The 18,183-nt window shown below is 38.2% G+C and overlaps 1 protein-coding gene across 1 annotated transcript in view; it reads left to right on the top strand.

Annotated features, from left to right (window-relative positions):
• Positions 1–18,183, top strand: part of cog6 (component of oligomeric golgi complex 6) — a 60,135-nt gene that overhangs the window by 22,183 nt on the left and 19,769 nt on the right. The window contains exons 5-13 of the mRNA XM_057351011.1: positions 2,279–2,390; positions 4,027–4,109; positions 4,250–4,320; positions 8,848–8,941; positions 11,561–11,689; positions 12,930–13,021; positions 13,122–13,186; positions 14,125–14,216; positions 14,382–14,499. Of these exons, the coding sequence (XP_057206994.1) occupies positions 2,279–2,390; positions 4,027–4,109; positions 4,250–4,320; positions 8,848–8,941; positions 11,561–11,689; positions 12,930–13,021; positions 13,122–13,186; positions 14,125–14,216; positions 14,382–14,499 (856 nt within the window). The remainder of the gene's footprint in view (positions 1–2,278; positions 2,391–4,026; positions 4,110–4,249; positions 4,321–8,847; positions 8,942–11,560; positions 11,690–12,929; positions 13,022–13,121; positions 13,187–14,124; positions 14,217–14,381; positions 14,500–18,183) is intronic.

Here is an 18,183-nt window from a genome sequence, read left to right as displayed (position 1 = left end):
TACATTTTTCGAGTGTCACATGATTCATGGAGCCGTCAGATAGTTCCAGGAAGTTGTTTTTTCTCATAATTATTTATTTTTTACATTTTTTTTATTCATTAAATGACTTGCGTCTTTAAATGTGTTAAGTTCACCTCAATTGGTCTGTTTAGCTCCATGTGTTACTCTTAACTCCCGAGAACTATTGAGAGCCTCCATGAACCGCCATTGCTTTGAAAAAACTGCTCCATTGGAAACAACGGAGTTGAGGCGACTCTCTCTTTATTCTAATAATTGGAGCGAAGGAATGTCCCGCCTTTCTGTAAAAAGAGCCAATCATTAATCGATAAAGACTGACGATTCTCTGAGGCAGAGTCTCATAAGGTGCTTGTGCAGGGACTTTGCATTTGCATTTTTTGAGCTTAAAAACTACTTGTTTCCCGTTTAAAGGAGTCATACGAAATGGCTAAAACGAATACTATCGTTTGTTTTAGATGTAATGTAATGTGTATACATGATTTAAGCTTCAAAAACGCTGTATTTTCCACATACCGTGCATGTTTGTATCTCCTCTTTGCCCCGCCTCTCTGAAACGTGCAGATTTTTTACAAAGCTCATGCCTCTGAAAAGCGAGGTGTGCTGTGATTGGCCAGTTAACCAGTGCGTAGTGATTGGTCGAATACTGCAAGCGTGTAAAATGTAACGCCTCTTACCATGTTTGGAACATCAGGTTCCAAAGCAATTGTACTGACAGGTACGCCCACCTTACTTGCGTATACATTTGGGCGGTCTTAGTCAAATGATACCACGAACTGACGTAGATTTGTGGGGGTGTGGTTACACGAGGCGTTTCAGGCAGGTCTGGGTGAGCATTCACTTTTAGATAGAATGCATCTTTTGTTCCAACACTTTCATTTTAGCAATTTTACGTGTCTAATACATGCATGGGTAACTTATAACACACCAAAGACACAGAAAAACACGTATCCGTGCCATATGACCCCTTTAAATGTTGATTGGAAAGTGTGAATAAAGTCAGCGATTTAAGTGATATCTAGATATCTGTCTTCCCCCATTCAAGTGAATAGGATTTTAGTCTTGCATTACTGAAAAAGCTGCCCGGAGGTGTTTCAAACATGGCCGCCGAGTGTGCCGACTTCCCTGAAGAGACTTTTATCCTAATGTCTGTAAATGGAGAGACAGATGAGCTGATTCAGCATTGGGTTCTTCTCTTGAGGACACAGGTTCTCATTGTTACTGTTCTGCTGTCATACTTATAAATGTGCCACTGTTCAATCTTCAACAGTTCCTCTTGTTCTGCTTTATGCAATCTCTCTTACTGTTGTTCATCCTACAAAAACACAGCTGGTATCTTGGATCAAAGTCTGTTGATATGTTTGTCAAAAGTTTGAATAGTTCATTCAGAACTGAAAATTGTGTCTATATTTATTTACCCCCAGGTCTTTCAAACCTGAATGACTTGCTCTCTTTTGTTGGAAACAAAAGGTCCTTTTTTGTTTTGTAAAGAATTACCTCCTCATTTATTTTGTGTCATGTTCGTAAATGAAGACTTGGATAATGGAGAGCTTTGTGTGAGGAAGATTGCTAAATTTAAGTTGTTATTCATCTTGACATCTCTCGTTTCACCTCTCATTGGCACCAGAGCATGTGAGCGGAGCTGAGCGATGAGAATTCCTGCTCACGTGGGTGTTCGCTCCCCCCGCTCTTCCGCTCAAAGTTGCACCAGACCGCTCCGCTCAATTCCGCTCCCCGCTCACCTACAATTTCATCCCGCTCCGGTGAAATCGCTCCACGCTCGCTCAAATTTAAAATTCCTCTGCATGCCTAACACCTGCCGTTTTCAACAGAAGCCTTACCCCTCGTTTACACCGCACGCATCTGCGGCACGTTACGGCTCCGACGCGGGTACCGGAACTGATCGCGGTCATTCTAGTCTATGCTTGTGTTTACACCAGACGCGCTGCGGCACGTTTCAATGTCTCCGCGCCGCTTCGCTAAAGATTTTAGCTTTCGCTAAAGCCTAGTCTATTTTTTATAATGCCATGTTTTGCATTCAACAATGAAAATCAAGTCATGTAATGACTTTCATTTCATTTTAGGGTGAGACCTGGTTTTGTTTGGGAGCCAAGCATTGCTGCCATCTAGTGTTGTGTTGTAGACATTTACCAAAATGAATGAATGAGTGTCACAGTTGAGCTTCCAGACACAGAATATTTTCTGTTAAAATCATATTGTTTTGCAAAGTTGTTTTTTATTGTCTGTTTCTCTCTCTCACTAGCCATCGGTTGGAGGTTCGATCTCAGGTGGCTCAAGCTTTTCTGTCAAAGTTCCAGCTGTCTGCTGCTGAGATGGCCACGTTACGCTCTGCACGAGATGGGCCCATCACAGAGGTGCCATTATATAAACATACAACATCATCTTTAAAAGGAAATTATAATTGAAATAAGAGCGTTTTTGCTACCATATTGTCTGTTGCTCCGTGGTAAGAGCATTGCGTTAACAACGCAAGGTTGTGGGTTCGATCCCAGGCATTGCATATGTCTATGTATAAATGTATAGGATAAAGCAATGTAAGTCGCTTTGGATAAAAGCGTCTGCCAAATGCATAAATGTAAATGTAAAATGTTGGCAGCAGGGGTGTAACGATACACTCAGCTCACGATTCGGTACATATCTCGATGCTGGGATCTCGATATTTTGAACAAAATTCAAAAATGAAACTGAAATTCAAATAACATCTTCAAAATATTAACAATTTCAGTAACTTATTTTGTTGCACATACAACTTAATAAAGAAATTTAACATTTTAAGGCTTAACTGAAATTAGAATTAAGATCAGTGTCAATTTTGACAGCAAATTTTGATTTAGTTTTAGTCATAGTCTTTTGACTAAAATGCAATTTAGTTTTAGTCATCCCAATTTATCATAGTTTTAGTCTATTTTTAGTCGACGAAATCTACATTATATTAGTCTACTAAAATCTATCAGGATTAACTCATTTAATTGGTGTAATTAAATATTCCATACAAAGATTTAACTGTTTCGACATAATTTACCTTGGAATTAAATTAAACCAGGTCATTACCTTTATTTTTCAGAGAAGTTGAGTAACTACTGGATATGCATCGTTGTAACACAGAGAATATTAGACCATGAACGACATGTAGCAGTTCATTCAGTCTCATTTTGACTCAGTTGACTCGTTCGTTCAGTGAAGGACGTGTTCATTCAGTACATTCTACCAATGAATCGCTCTGACAGAGCTCACACTCAAGCGCTATTGGCTCGTGTCTCTTTGAAGCTGCACTGTCTTTGCTTGAGACAATAATGAATGAGAAAAATCTTTCAAAAAGACATATTACATAAACTGTATTACATTTCTTCAATCATGCAAATCACATACTTGTTTTTATAGCATGTCATTCGATCTTTTAATATACAGTACGACTCATTTCATCGCTTCTCTGATCGGAACAGCGCTGGTTTCTTTTGGCTTTATGTTCATATCACGTTATGCAGCAGCTCACGTTAGTGGATAAATTAACATTGGCATTTAAAAACGTTTGTTCTGCCTTTGTAATGAGTTCCGGGGTGACTCGCCTGCAGACACGCTTCAAGTTTGCTGTGTTTTAATGGCGATTGTGAAGGAAAATATGACGCTTTGTAAACCACTTGGAGACACAGATTGTGTCTTGTGCTTCTCTCTCTACCGCATATGTGCGATAAGCACACGTGACGCGCTGGCGCAGAGTAGGCAGCGTCTTGACCGCTGAACGAATAGAATGAAACATAATATCCCCATCTCTCTAAGATGTGCATCGTAACATTTTTGCATCGCGAAATATCGTAATACGAAGTATCGTTACACACCCAGTTGGCAGTATTATTGTTCTTTGAGAACGTTGATGTTCTCCTGTCAGTGCAGCCCTGATTTCTGGTTTGCTACATGCAAAATGATTACATGTAAGATCTAAGACCCCTCGGGCTGAAACAGAGTTTATTTTATTGCTGTTTTATTGTACAGGACTTCTTCAGAGCTCTAAACCGTGTGAAGAACGTTCATGAAGATGTGAAGGTACTTCTGAGAACCAACCAGCAAACAGCAGGGTGAGAGAAAGATAGTGTGTGTTAGTTGAGGTGTAGATCACACACGCGCACACACACACACACACACACACGCACACACACTGTTTGTTTACAGCTAATGTGTTGCTTTGAATGATATTATCTGGTGTGTTTAACTCTAGACTGGAGATCATGGAGCAGATGGCTGTGTTACAGGAGACGGCATATGAGCAGTTATATCGCTGGGCTCAGAGTGAGTGTGACACACACACACACACACACGCGCGCGCAGCAGAGGTGAGAAGTCAGTGGAAAATCTAAATAGCAAAGCTGCTGCTGCCAGGAATGTGGAAGAAGAAAACTGACTCATAGTATATAAAGTTTGACATGATAAAACACAATCAGTCACATTGCTTTAAAGCAGTCATCCTCAATTGGTGGACCGCGGGCCTGATCCGGACTTTGCTTCGTTTCATCCGGACCGCGAGACATAGCCTTGTAAACCATTTAAAACATTTGACTATTTCGGTTGTTTAAATTGTGCCGCGCGTCTACACAACGGAGAATCACATCACACGCGCTCTCATGAACATTTATGTAATTGATCTTTTGCTGCTATATCCTCTAATATCTTTATCTAGCGCCAAACGCGCTTCATTTTAATGGTGGATTCACACGGTACGCGGCAGTCGCAATCGTCTAGTTCATTTTCATAGGGATGTTCTAGTTCATTTTTAAAAACGCGGGCCGTTTCGTTGGCGGAGCGGAGGCGGTGTGCAAGCGGTGCTCATGCATCCAAAATCCTGCAACTTCCACGGGCACGGTTCTTTGCCGCAGGCGCAGCTGAAGATAAAATATTTGATCTTTTTGTGAATGGCAGCGGCAGCCACATCGGCTTAAAGGCGGCTGCAGCACGGCAATTCCACCGCTCACCGCGTACAGTGTGAATGGCCCATAACCCTTTCCGCTCCGGGCGCGCTGCTTCTCTCCCGCCAAAGACGCGCCGCATGAAGAGCAGCAGACACATGCTTATTTTACCAACAGTAGTGCAGACACGCAGAGCAGGTAAATGGACACACAACAGTCAACAAAATGCATCAAATTTAAAGCATTTGTATCTGTCAGTCTGTTTACCGTTTGCTATATGACTCCAACCTTTCGACCAGATTTGTGATACAGTATTTTATGACCCATAACGTTTTTATCTACATTTATCATTAGCATTATTGATCAACATGTAAACACTTGTGACCCTGTGAAAACCCAGGCCAAATACTCATAATCTAATTATTTATTAGATAACAAGCATCAAAAATTGATTTCCAGCATTAATTCCACTTAAGATTTTAATCTTTAAAATGGCATTAGGGCGTCTTCTCTGTGTGCATATTCGTTATTTTAAATGTAGACGCACGGCAGGCGCGCGCAAACAGGGGGGTGCCGCATCGAGATGCAAATAGTTCAACTTTTCGGAGTGCCGCGGGTCTTTTGTAGAGAGAAAGCGTCGTGGCTCGAAATGTGAATTGGGCCTTATTCAGTCAATATTGAAGATATTGTTATATTTTCACAGAAAATTCTGTAGGGTGATTTTATGTAGAAAACAGTAAAAGACTTCTGCTGGGTTTTCACAAGCAGGGTCACATTTTACAGTATAATGAACAACGTTCTAATTGGGAAATTATTTAAAGATAGAAGTAGTTCTGGTATGAATGGCATGGAAAGGCTAATTTAGTGAGTAAATTTGTTTTCTGTTTATGGTGAGAGCATTGTAATTGTTATATTACATTTGTTGTTTGTATGTTGTCAGTAGTTATTTTAAATTACAAATATTAGGGATGTAACGATTCACTCAGCTCACGATGCCATGCGATTCACGATTCTGATCTCACGATGCGATTTAGTCACGATTTATTTTTACAAAATGAGTTGAAACAAATTAGAAATGAACAACTTTCCTTGCATTATTTCTTAAATGCTTCACGTTTCTTTGTATAATATAATTGTTTTATTTCAAATAACAAAACTAAACTGCAATTTTATAACAAATTAATAATAGAAAAAGTCTCTTTAATATAAACAAACTAATACTGTCTGTGCTTTTCTTGGATTTTTTTGCATTTAAGAAATATCAGCATGTCCACGTTTAGGTTTGCAGTGAAAATAGCGGCCCCTGCTGTTCAAAAAATGTATTGCGATTCAGTTCACACGATTTGAATCGTCACACATTATAATCGATTTTCAACCGGCTCACAGTGAATCGTTACATCCCTAACAAATATTAATTATCAGACTTCTATTAAGAGGGCATTCTCCAAAAGCCACATAGCCTACAATACATACATACTGTGGATATCAAAATATAAAATAAATGGCATGTTAAAAGATCTTTTATATATACAGTATATATATATATATATATCCAACACGTGTGTATATATATATATATATATATATATATATATATATTTATCCTATTTATTTACTTTCAAAAAAACATATTGTCCGGACCTCCGTTTGGAAGAAAATATTAAGACCGGACCTCTTGGAACTTTAATTGAATACCCCTGCTTTAAAGGAATAGTTCACCTAGTGTTTAAATGAAAGGTCCGTCAAAATGTACTCATCCTTATGATGTTTCAAAAACTCAAATGGGGTGTCACTACATACAGGGGTGGGCAATAACCACGATATTAAAAACCATGACTATCAACATATATCATAATAATCAAGCACCCTTTTACAATTTTACCTTAAGAGCTACAATGATTGCAAACCTTCTTTGTCGGCCTCGCTACGTTCATATTTTGAGCATGATTCACTTGCCCAAAATGTTTTATTTATTTTTAAATTTCAGTAGGTATTGCGATAATATTGTTATCGTGAATGCTTTTGGCAGTGACAGTGTAGTGTAGTAAGAATCTGATATCGTGACAGCCTTAGACACAAAAGGTCAACACTCTAAAGATTATTATGCATTATCTTTATTTTTAATGCACCATAAAATGGTCCAAGCAACTTTTGAATCCTACAATAATTTTATGTGAGGAACAGATGGTAATAATTCTTATTTTGTATGTAATGAGAGTCATTAATATGAGTAGTAAGTATCAACTGTTTCTTACAAATGTGTTCCAGGGCTCTAGACTAACACTTGAGAGAGGTGGCACTGGTGCTACCAAGTTACTCAATTGGTGGCACCAGACGTTAATTTGGTAGCACCAGAGTCATGGGGTGAGGTAAGAAAAAAGAATCACTAAAACTTCATTCAAATGTGTTTAATACATTAATAACTCAATTAGAAATGAATACAAATCATTTTTTATGATTTAATATTTTTTTATTGTATACAGTATGTAAACTCTCTTTCAACACTACCACATTTCAAGCACATCTTTCTTAAAGCTACTTTTTTCCTTTATTTATTGTGAACAACTCCTATAAGAGAACACAATTCCTTTAATATCCATGAGTGTTTTTGGGCCCGACCTTTGTTGTTTGATGAACATTATAAACCGAGATCTTTATTATGCTGCTGCCCCTTTAAGAGCAATACTGTAACAACAGTTTCCCAACTGTTTGTTCACGAAACGGACTTGTTAATATGGGAATTTTTATGTAATTTTGTGTTTAAATGTCCATTTCAGAGTAAGAAGATGTGAAAACTCAGTTTAGTATTTTGTGCTCTGACTCCCTGCGCGGACGCATATCTCAAACAACCCGTGAGACCTGAAGGCTATTAGTGATTATTCTTCATGAAAGCTGCATTGATACACGTTTGGCTTTCATCAATAGCGACCCGCAAATAAATAGGATTTAACGTGATGTATAAAGTTAACATTTTGTATGCTTTGCAGTATTGTTAGAGAGCTTTATACAATAGTATAGTGCTTAAAAGGATCCCTGGGTATAGAGCGATGTATGGCTTAATATATGAACAATGGCATTGACTTTATAATTGTGAAATAAAAAAACAGTGTAACTGTCACAGTATTCATAAACATTGAAAAAATATTTTTACTAGGAGGCCGCCATTTTTTTTGCGTCAGAATCCGTGAAGTCAAATGGTTGCGACCTTAACCTGTTCTCTTTCGCAACAGCGAAGCACACACGTTTTCCATATATAACAGTGAAATATGACACGTGAAACATAAGATCAGATATACAAACACACAGGGACAGTAGGTGGCGGTATGTCCTCTTGACACAAGCCAGCCATAAAAGAAGAACTCGTTCAGTATTAGACGTCTGTTCAAGGTGAGCGTGCGTTAAATCATAGCTTTAAACTACTGCTACCTCACGGTCGACTGCCGGCCTTTTACTTTCACAAACATAACTCAAACTTAACCAATGTCCAGGCCTGGTCCTCTCTCATCGTGCCTTCCTGTCGCTCCTCCTCTTATGCTTCCGGAGCTCCTCCATGAGAGATGCGAGATCGGTGTAACGCACAGCTGACACTCATTTTCACTCGCGCCACCAGCCTCGCTTCGTTCTCTCACGGCTCTCGTCCCGCCTCCCTTGTCACAGTAACATTTCTGCTTATTAAATTTATAATACCCAAAAATTATATATTGATCAGTTTGGCACTCGCACCAGTGCGACCATTAAGAAAAACTGGTCGCACTGGCAGTTAAAATAACCAAACCGTTCGGTCGCAGTCTAGAGCCCTGTGTTCATTTAGGTATAATTGACGGCCTTATAAATTTGTCTCTTTGTGTTTTTGTCTTTGTTCTGTTTTTCTTTCTCTCTCTCTGTGTGTGTGTGTGTGTGTGTGTGTGTGTAGACGAGTGCAGAGGGCTGACTCAGGAAACATGTGATATTCCTCCAGTGCTGAGTCAGGCTATGGAAGCTCTCCAGGAGCGTCCTGTTCTTTATAAGTAAGTTGTGTCCCTCACACATGCATCAGCTCGCTTCCAAGTCCTATCGAGCTGGCTACATAGATTTATATATGCGTTATATAGTTCCAAAATGCTGGGATGTATGTGGTTTTATTTATGTTGTAAATACCAACATATTGGTAAAGCTGCAATTCACAACTTTTTTGTTGTTGTTAAAAATAAACAAAAATTATTATCGAGCAAAAACTAAAAATAACTTTTATGTTTTAATAGTGATGCAATACAGAGGCAAAAGTCACGGATTGCACTTTTAAGATATTTTTAATCCGTTATTTTTGACTTATTCACAGTGTGAGTTGCTATTACAAATATTAGCCGAAATCACAAAGCAGCATCTTTGAACAGCCTTCATGTCTGATATGAATATAATAATAAGTCTTGATGGGCAGCTCACTAGAATTTGGAAAGGAACGACAGTCTTTAAAGATGCTGTTACATCTGTGCTGTTCGTAGCTCTTTCAAAAGCTTGTCAAAAGCAGGGCTGCAGTTCCTCACTTGCACCACAAAGTGTCTCTCACGTCCACGTGAAATCGGTTTGACAACAGCAGTGTTTACCTTCCTGACCGTCAGCGCTTTATGAATGGTCCGACTTCCGCAAGGGAAAACAGCGGTTAAGACTGATTAGTGTTTTCCAGTGAATGAGCAACATCAATGCAATAACAACCCTGTTTGCACGAAGAATTTGAATGGAGTGACGTCTACAGTGAGTGCAAATAAACGCTGCGTGTGTTTTGAATTCACCAGTATAAGTTACACAACGTGGTTTGCTCTGCCAAACTGTAACTTGTTATTCAAAGATGAAAAATTCATCACTATTACTGTTGTTCATATGTAAGGCATGAGGTTTGTTTACTCATCCTGTACTGTTTGTGCTACCGACACTGTCAAAAACTTCAATTCTGAGGTGTGTGGTCATGCTTTTACTTTCTTAAACCTCATGTTTTCTCAAGAAAAAATGTAAACATGTAGTTTATCTTAGTGTTTCATATCTGTAATGAGATAAAACCTGGTCGATGGCTTTAAATAGAGAGCGTAATCTCTTATTTAATTCGCTCATCGTGAGCCCAAACAATCTGTGAAAACATCCCGAGCATTTCTCTCATCGTATCGACAAAATATTGAGATTTTCTCACATCCTTCAGCAGAACATTCATAGATATCGTTTAGTTTTCTCTCTTTCCTAAAGTTTCAGTTTATCTTTCAAAGACAATACAGTTTTCCAAGTAACGTCATGCTTTTTAATACGTGGATGAGCTTACGCATTTACGCAGATGTCTTTTCTCACACTTTCTCATGCTCTTTCTCTCTCTTTCTCCCGGCCTGTGGTGAGTTTATCTGGGCTAGTCCAAGGCCAGAGGAGGGAAAGGAGAGGACGGGGCCTCCAGAGTTCCTGGAATCTGTGCCAAACCTCTCCATCCCTCCTCTCCTCCCTTTTTCTCTGGCTGCTGTGGTCACTACTGTTTAGTCTGCGCAGGGTCTTTCTCAGCTCGTACATCAAAACACAGCCGCATTTCCTAACTTCATAACTGTTTGGCTTCTTTGTGTTTGACCCTGGATCTCTCTAACCTAAAGTGTTATTCTTCCACTGATTTCTGTACCGAAGGACTGGCGAAGCCTGTTATATTTCGTGGCCGGCCACCTAATCTTGTTTGTTAATGTTTTGCTTCTTTCTCTTTGTGTCTGTATGTTTATCACTAGGGTTGTAAATTGAGATCTGGTTCTTACGTTTTAATGCACTTAAATGCTTAGAGGTGGTACGTATATACAGCCGTGGAAAAAAATGAAGAGGCCTTTTCATTTCGAATGAAATTTGACTGTTGTATTGCTAAAAAGTGAATATGAACTTGTTTTCTTTGCAGCATTTGAGGTCTGAAAAACACAGAGCATCTTTTCTGTTATTTTGACCTGTTTTTCCATTTTCCAGTTTCTGCAAATAATTGAAAAATAGAAGCAATATTTTATTTGAAATTCGGTTTAAATTTAGTTCACAGAATAAAACAAAAAAATGTATAGAATATTAAATATATATATTATGTTTTTAATATTATTTATTTATTTTAAATGACCAAAAATTAAGATATTATATATAAATTACTAATAGATATTATATTTATTCATAATATATAATATACTAATAATATATTTACTTGCATATATATTATATTACAGTTTATAATTTATACTTGTAGTATAATTTATATATTTTATAATTTATACATTATGTATTCTATCTAATATAATATAATAAATACAAATAATATAAATCATTATTATTTTATTTATGGTCTGTGGTTAAATGTCAGTGTGGCAATGGACCTCTTTGTGATGAGAAACTGCTAAAAATAAAGTTTTTTTTATTTTTTATTTTAGAGCTGTATCTAGTAATATATATGTTACTTCTTATACCTCAAAAAATGTATGGACTGTAAAATATTGTTTTGGATTTCACAGGGTTTCGTAGGAAATTTAAGAAACCAGTAATGAGTTTTATGTTAATAAAAAATAAATTGAGTTTTTATGATGACGAATACGAAAAAACGCACATGAAAATTTCGGACAGAGTTTGCAAAGACCCTTATTCTTGCTTTTATTTTGCAGGTACACTCTGGATGAATTCGGAACAGCGAGGCGCTCTGCCGTGGTTCGAGGGTTTATCGACGCCCTGACCCGTGGCGGCCCCGGCGGCACCCCGAGACCCATCGAGATGCACTCACACGATCCCATGAGGTACAGCCCCTCACACGAGTGCGTCTCATCCAATCATTCCATTTAAAACCGGACGAAAACACAGAAGACAATATTATCACTTTCCCGCTCTAAAAATATCCCAGCGCTAGTAATGGAGGGTCGTTTTTAGGGTCACACCATTGTTAACCGCTAAAAGCCTCTCCATCTCTGATTAACGTTGTCACACGCAGAACCGCGGGCTCTTATGTTCTCCGCGCACCTCAGCCGCGTCTACCAAAGCTGCAAATCCAATTCAGCCTGTAAGCACATTAAACCCAACCTGATTCTTTCTGGGAAGCAGCCGCTCTTTCAGAGAATTACTTTAGAGAAAGGTTGGGCTGTCGAGATCTATGGATCGAAGCGCACGCTCCAGGCCAGCACCCCGTCAAGTGTTCGAATGGCCTCTTCCACCCCTCCTGTCAGGAACCAGGATTGTCGATAAAACTGGGAAGCGGTTTGTTCTCAGAATGGTGCTTCCCTCCCGCTGGCTCTGTTAAAGGATATGGAGTCGACGTAATGATAGCCGACTGTGTGATAGCCTCAAGTCTCTGAAAATCTATAACTCGACTGGATGTAACTACGACTGCGGACATTTAGATGCAACGTTTGAAGTAGTTAATCATGTGGTCATCCAGCTTCCACTTGTGCAGGGTTAACCAAAGCTGTTTGCTAAAGCAGACATCACTTTTACTATTGCCCATACTAAGAACAAAAGTTACAGACATCAATGAAAGCTTAAATAGGATGTCACGACTAGCCAATCAGAATTAAAAACTGGCAAAGAATCCTGCCTAGCAACGCCCTAGCAACCACTTAGTAATAGGCAGAACCATTGAGAGAGAGATATGCGCTAACGGTAGACATTTTCGCGTGATTCATGGAGCCTTCAGATAGTTCCAGGAAGTTATGTTTTCGTTTTAAATGCTTAATTCCTTTCATTATTTTATTCATTAAATGACTTGCGTCTTTAAATGGGTTAAAAGTTTACCTCAGTTGGTCTGTTTAGCCGCAGCTCCATGCGTTAACTTCCGGGAACTATTGAGAGCCTCCGTGAACCGCCATTGCTGTGAAAAAACTGCTCCATTGGAGTCAATGCGACTCTCTCTCTCAATGGCTCTGCTAATAGGATAAAGATGATAGGGAAGTTAGCATTTTAGTAATGAGTGATACATTTTCTTGAGATAAATTTGGTTGAGTCACTGTATTTTTAAATTCTGATTTTTTTAAATCATTTTTTCAGGTATGTTGGCGACATGTTGGCCTGGCTCCATCAAGCCACAGCCTCAGAGAAGGAACATCTGGAAGCTCTGCTCAAACAGGTTACCATACAAGGTACACACCGTCCAGCACAGATCATACAGAACATTGTGAAATGATCTCAATGTGTTGGGGGGTTAAGTTGCTGATAGATTGTCTTGCTGTGTTTGTACAGGGGTTGATGAGAACATGCAGGAAGTTGTTGGCCACATCACTGAAGGAGTCTGCAGACCACTTAAGGTGAGATCAGCACTGTCTCAACTCAACATTGAAAGATTTTCGTTTACTGATGTATCATTTTCTGTTTTTTAATGAATTTTGTAAATATGAATTCATACAGTAATACAACATGCTTTGCTGCACTTCGATAAAATAAATATTCGGTAAACAATCTATAATGTGTCCGGTCTGTTGCTTATCTTATGCAAATTAACCATTGTTGGACTATAGACGGTTTTAGCAGCAACAACATAAACATTATGTGGCCCAAATTTAACTTCTGCTAGACCTCCACAAAGAATCAATCAATCAGTAGTTTTAAATTAATTTAATGCAATTCATGTACAATAAAAAAAATATATAAATTAATATGAATGTAAATTGATTTAAAATAAATTGTCATAACCAAACACAGACCAGAAGTTAACTTTGGGACAGTGCATCCGTCTATAGAAATCCTAGTTTTTTGGTTTTATTTGTAGTAAAACTATAGTAACCAAACAAATACACTAAAATACACAATAACAACAAATCAGTTCACCAGAAAAACGACACATTGTTAATGTTACTACGCTTTGACTACAATAAAACCCCCAAAAAATGTTAAGCCGGGTTTAACATCATTTCCACAGTAAAGTATGCTAATACGGATTTGAATGCACTAAAGCTACGTATAAAATTGTAATGACATACCAAACAAGAAAAAAAACATTTCAACTGATAAAAATGGAGAGTAACAGGACCTTTGACAACCCAGTTTGTGAAAGTGACTGATAGTGATAACTTTTGCCAAAAAGGTCAAACAAAGAGGCAAGAAAGATGAATAAAAATCTGTCGGCATCATTAAAAGTGTTAAAAAGCTAAAAAATATAACACACAAAGGCACAACGGAGGAATGTTTCTTTTTGGAAAGTACGTGAAGGTGTGACGCTTTGGTGATTTGTTTCATCGTCTGTCAGGTTCGTATAGAGCAGGTCATCGTTGCCGAGCCTGGTGCAGTTCTGCTGTATAAACTCTCCAACCTGCTCAAGTTTTACCATCACACCATCAGGTATAAACACCAGGCTTTTTCATGCGTTTATGTCCTGCCTTTTACTAAATGGTCATCGGTAAGTTTCATGTGAGGGTTATTGAACAAGATATTATGCATGTTATACATTACGTTTTGGATATAGCTTGTGACATTTCTTGGTGCTCATCTTTTTCGTCCTCACAGTGGCATCATAGGTACCAGTGTTTCCACACTGTTAATGACTATGGACGAGATGCACATGCTCAGTAAGAAGATGTTCTTTAACAGTCTCAGCCTTCACGCCAGTCGCCTCATGGATAAAGTGAGTACCTGCACATCTCGTAGTCATTAGTTTGCTTAAAATCCTTTGTGATTGGACATAAAATATACTTAACATTGGAAATCTACTGACAGTAGCCAATCCTGTGATTAAATTGTGAGGTACAATTGTCAGATGCATGAGTCACAACAGAGCTCTTCTTTAGCATGCGGTTTGTATGACTTTATTATGATGAATGCATGTCACTTTAAACTTCAAGGGTTTCTTGTGTGACCCAGTACAGAATCAACTTTGAAACTGTGTTTTGCTACAAATAATTATAAGTTACTCTTTTGACGTAGAAAGAGCTAGTTACAATACATTCTACTATCAAACAGTAGTCAAATACATTGAAGCTACAATAAAGTACATTCACATGTATTCATAAAGCTTAAAAATCACAACTAAATTGTCGATAGTGTATGAATCCCAGTTTATGGCATAAGCACAGTAGTACACAGTACATTTTAACTTGCTTTCTGACATATAGACCACTTCGGAAGACATAAACAACACTGGTCCAGAGGAACTTTCTGTTTCAGTTATTTAACACAAAATACAACAAAAATTTGAACAAAATACAACCAACAGAACAATTATAAATGAATCAAAAAGGTAAATGAATATCTTTAAAATGTAATTATATATGTAAGATATAAATAAATAATAGCTTTCCTGTAGCTCAGTGGCTAGCAACACCAAGGTCATGGGTTCGATCTCTGGGATTGAACATACTTTGATACAATGTACAGTATAATTCAGTGAAAGTCACTTTGGATAAAAGTGTCTGCCAAATGAGTAAATGTACATAAAATAAAAATGAAACCAGAAGTGTTTCTGGACGAAGTGGTCTATAGCAACTGAGCTGAGCGAGTTCGAGTCCCAGTTCAGGGTTCTTTGATGATCCTGTTCCCCTCTCTCAATCCTAAACTTTTCAGTCCATTTATATACTGACCATTTATATAATGACCAAAATAGAACTTAAAACTAAATCAAAATCATCATTTAACCACACATTGACTTGTTTTTGACATCTGTTTGTTTTTTTAGATGAACCATTTGAATGAACTGATTCATTAGAATGATTTTGACTGTGAAGCATTAAGTAAGGACCAGTTGTGATGAACCGATTCACTTAAATGAATCATACTTCAGAAGCTCCATGAGAGAAAAGCCTGTTTGGAATAAACAGATTCACTACCAAGAAACAGACTTTCCTATGATCTCTCTGAGATTACCATTGAGAATTTATTTGACTTTCCCAGGCTCGATAAAATGTTGTTTAAGACGAACCAATTTATTAGAATGAGTCACACATTTTAACTTCCTTTCAGACGAAAACGTTCGCAAAAGTGAATCAGACTTTCCAGCGATGCATATTAGACAAAACGGTCAGTTTGGGAGACCATATTTCGATTATTATGTCATCTCAAACGGTGTACTATGTAATGTGACATATTTGGCTCGATTAGTAGGGTCTCTACTTTTAGTTTGTTCCTTCCCAACACTGTATGGCTTGAACTACACTCTTAAACATAAAGGTGCTTAAAATGTTCTTCACAGCAATGCCATAGAAGAACCGTTGTTGGTTTCACACAGAACTATTCAGTCAAAGGTTCTTAAAAGAAGCATCTCTTTCTTACCTTTTTATAATCTGAAGAACCTTTTTTCGCCACACTGTTGTGAAACAGAATGGCTCTTCAGATGTTAAAGGTTCTTTATGGAACCAAAAGATTATTCTTTGGCATCGAAGAACCTTTTGAAGCACCTTTTATTAACAGTGTACCTGTTGAATAAAACTACTTTAAAAGTTGCATTGTGCATCTTGTAAACTTTATTCTCTTGCACTCAACACAATTGAAAGTTCCCTCTTAACTCATCACCAGCTGAGTTTTTACCATCCGACTGAAAAACAGCGTTCTCGCACCAGGGATTTTATATTACCCCAAAATATCCCCAAACACGTACTAGCTACTTTAAAAAAAACCTTCATTGACAAGTGGATCAATAGCCAGAACAAGCTGGCCCCCGGTGCACACTTCTGAGAGAATTATCGCCTTAACAGTGCTCTAATCAAATCACCTCAGGCTCGGGACGTTACGTATCAAGCACTAACCCAGCTCGCTGCCAGGAACACAAGCCAGAGCTAATAAGCCCTATTAGAGCCAGACGCGCTCTAGCTAGTGCTCGCCTGGCAGGGTGTTTATTAGTCAGGCTCTCTCCATCATACACATTTAGCTTGATTCTGAGGATCCTGAACATGAGCTGGAAGAGTAAATACAGGTCTTTTATGTTAACTGCATCACTCAATCTCTCACGTACCTTCTCGGGATCGGTTCCACATTTATGGAATGACCTGCCCGCTGCTACAAGATCAGCAGATTCTAGCCATCTTTAAGAATCGTCTGAAAACACATCTCTTCCGTCAACACCTGACTGATCAGTTCTGACTTCTATCTCTTTTCTACTCTTTCAAAAAAAATAAACTTAGCATTGTATACTGTGGTAGGCTATATGAGACCAGTTTTCTTTTATTGCACTTATGCTTTTTGTTGTCCTTATGTTCTTCCAATTGCTTCCATTGTTTCCCTCATCTGAAAGCAGTGTTGGGTGTAACTAGTTACTAAGTAATTAGCTACTGTAATTTAATTACTTTTCCCTTGAAAAAGTAAAGTTTTTAGTTTCCGCTCGCACGAGCTACAATAGATTTTATATTAGTAACTTTTGTTTTTTATGTTGCACATCACTTCTGGTGCAGACATGTAAAGTTGCAATCCATAACTTTTTCCGTATTTTTCCAAAATCAGTTATTAAGCATGTACTAGTATATCGTCGCTGTTGGGCGGAAACCTCCTATGTCCAAATTTGGTCAATTTCATATTTTTTCACAAATCGATGCTATTGGTCAGTCCCCATGTGGGTCTGTTATTTTTACAAATTATTAACCAATCTAAAGTGTTGAAAATAGCTTGAGAGCAAATCTCTTAACTCCGTTGGACACTTCAACTGTCTGAGAAGTCTCGTAACTCCACCTCTTCTTCACTCCGCGGGAGCTTCTCGGCGTTACGTCTCCTGATTGAAAGTTTTTTAGACAATAACGAGTGAAAATAGTTAGGTTAGATACATTTGAGTAGGTCTGTTTTGTTAAAAATCGATAGCTGTAATGCTTCGGTGCAGAAGGAAGCCCGTGAGCCACGAAGGTAAGTTTGCGAGCAGATTCGGCTAATTTCCGCCTATTAGACAGCCTAGTCAGCTCATCGTTTTTTGTATTACATCACTTTTAGTTCTTAAACATTTAAAATATAGTTTAGGAAGATGTATGTAACCACAGTCGTTAGCTTTGGTTAACTATTGAAGCCTTTTCTCTTGTCAAGAGGCTCAACGCGACCGCCGACTTGATTTGCGTGCAGATTAATTTCCGCCTATATTAGACAGCCTGTTTAACGTTTTATTTTGGTATTGCATCACTCATAGCTCTAACGTTTAAAATAGAGTTCAGGAAGATGTATGTAACCACAATCATTAGCTTTCATTAGCTTTTAAAGCCTCGTCTCTTGTCAAAAGGCTCAACGCGACCGCAGACTTTGATGAACACTACTGGCAGCAGCGATGTCTGTGTCCGTACCATTCTTATCAATGACAGCGTAATCTCGTATCTCCCTGCTCCCAAGTTATAAACCTTGTATC

This window comes from Triplophysa rosa, linkage group LG14 (genome assembly GCF_024868665.1).
Source record: "Triplophysa rosa linkage group LG14, Trosa_1v2, whole genome shotgun sequence".
NCBI lineage: Eukaryota > Metazoa > Chordata > Actinopteri > Cypriniformes > Nemacheilidae > Triplophysa > Triplophysa rosa.
This window is presented reverse-complemented; position numbering and strand designations above follow the sequence as displayed.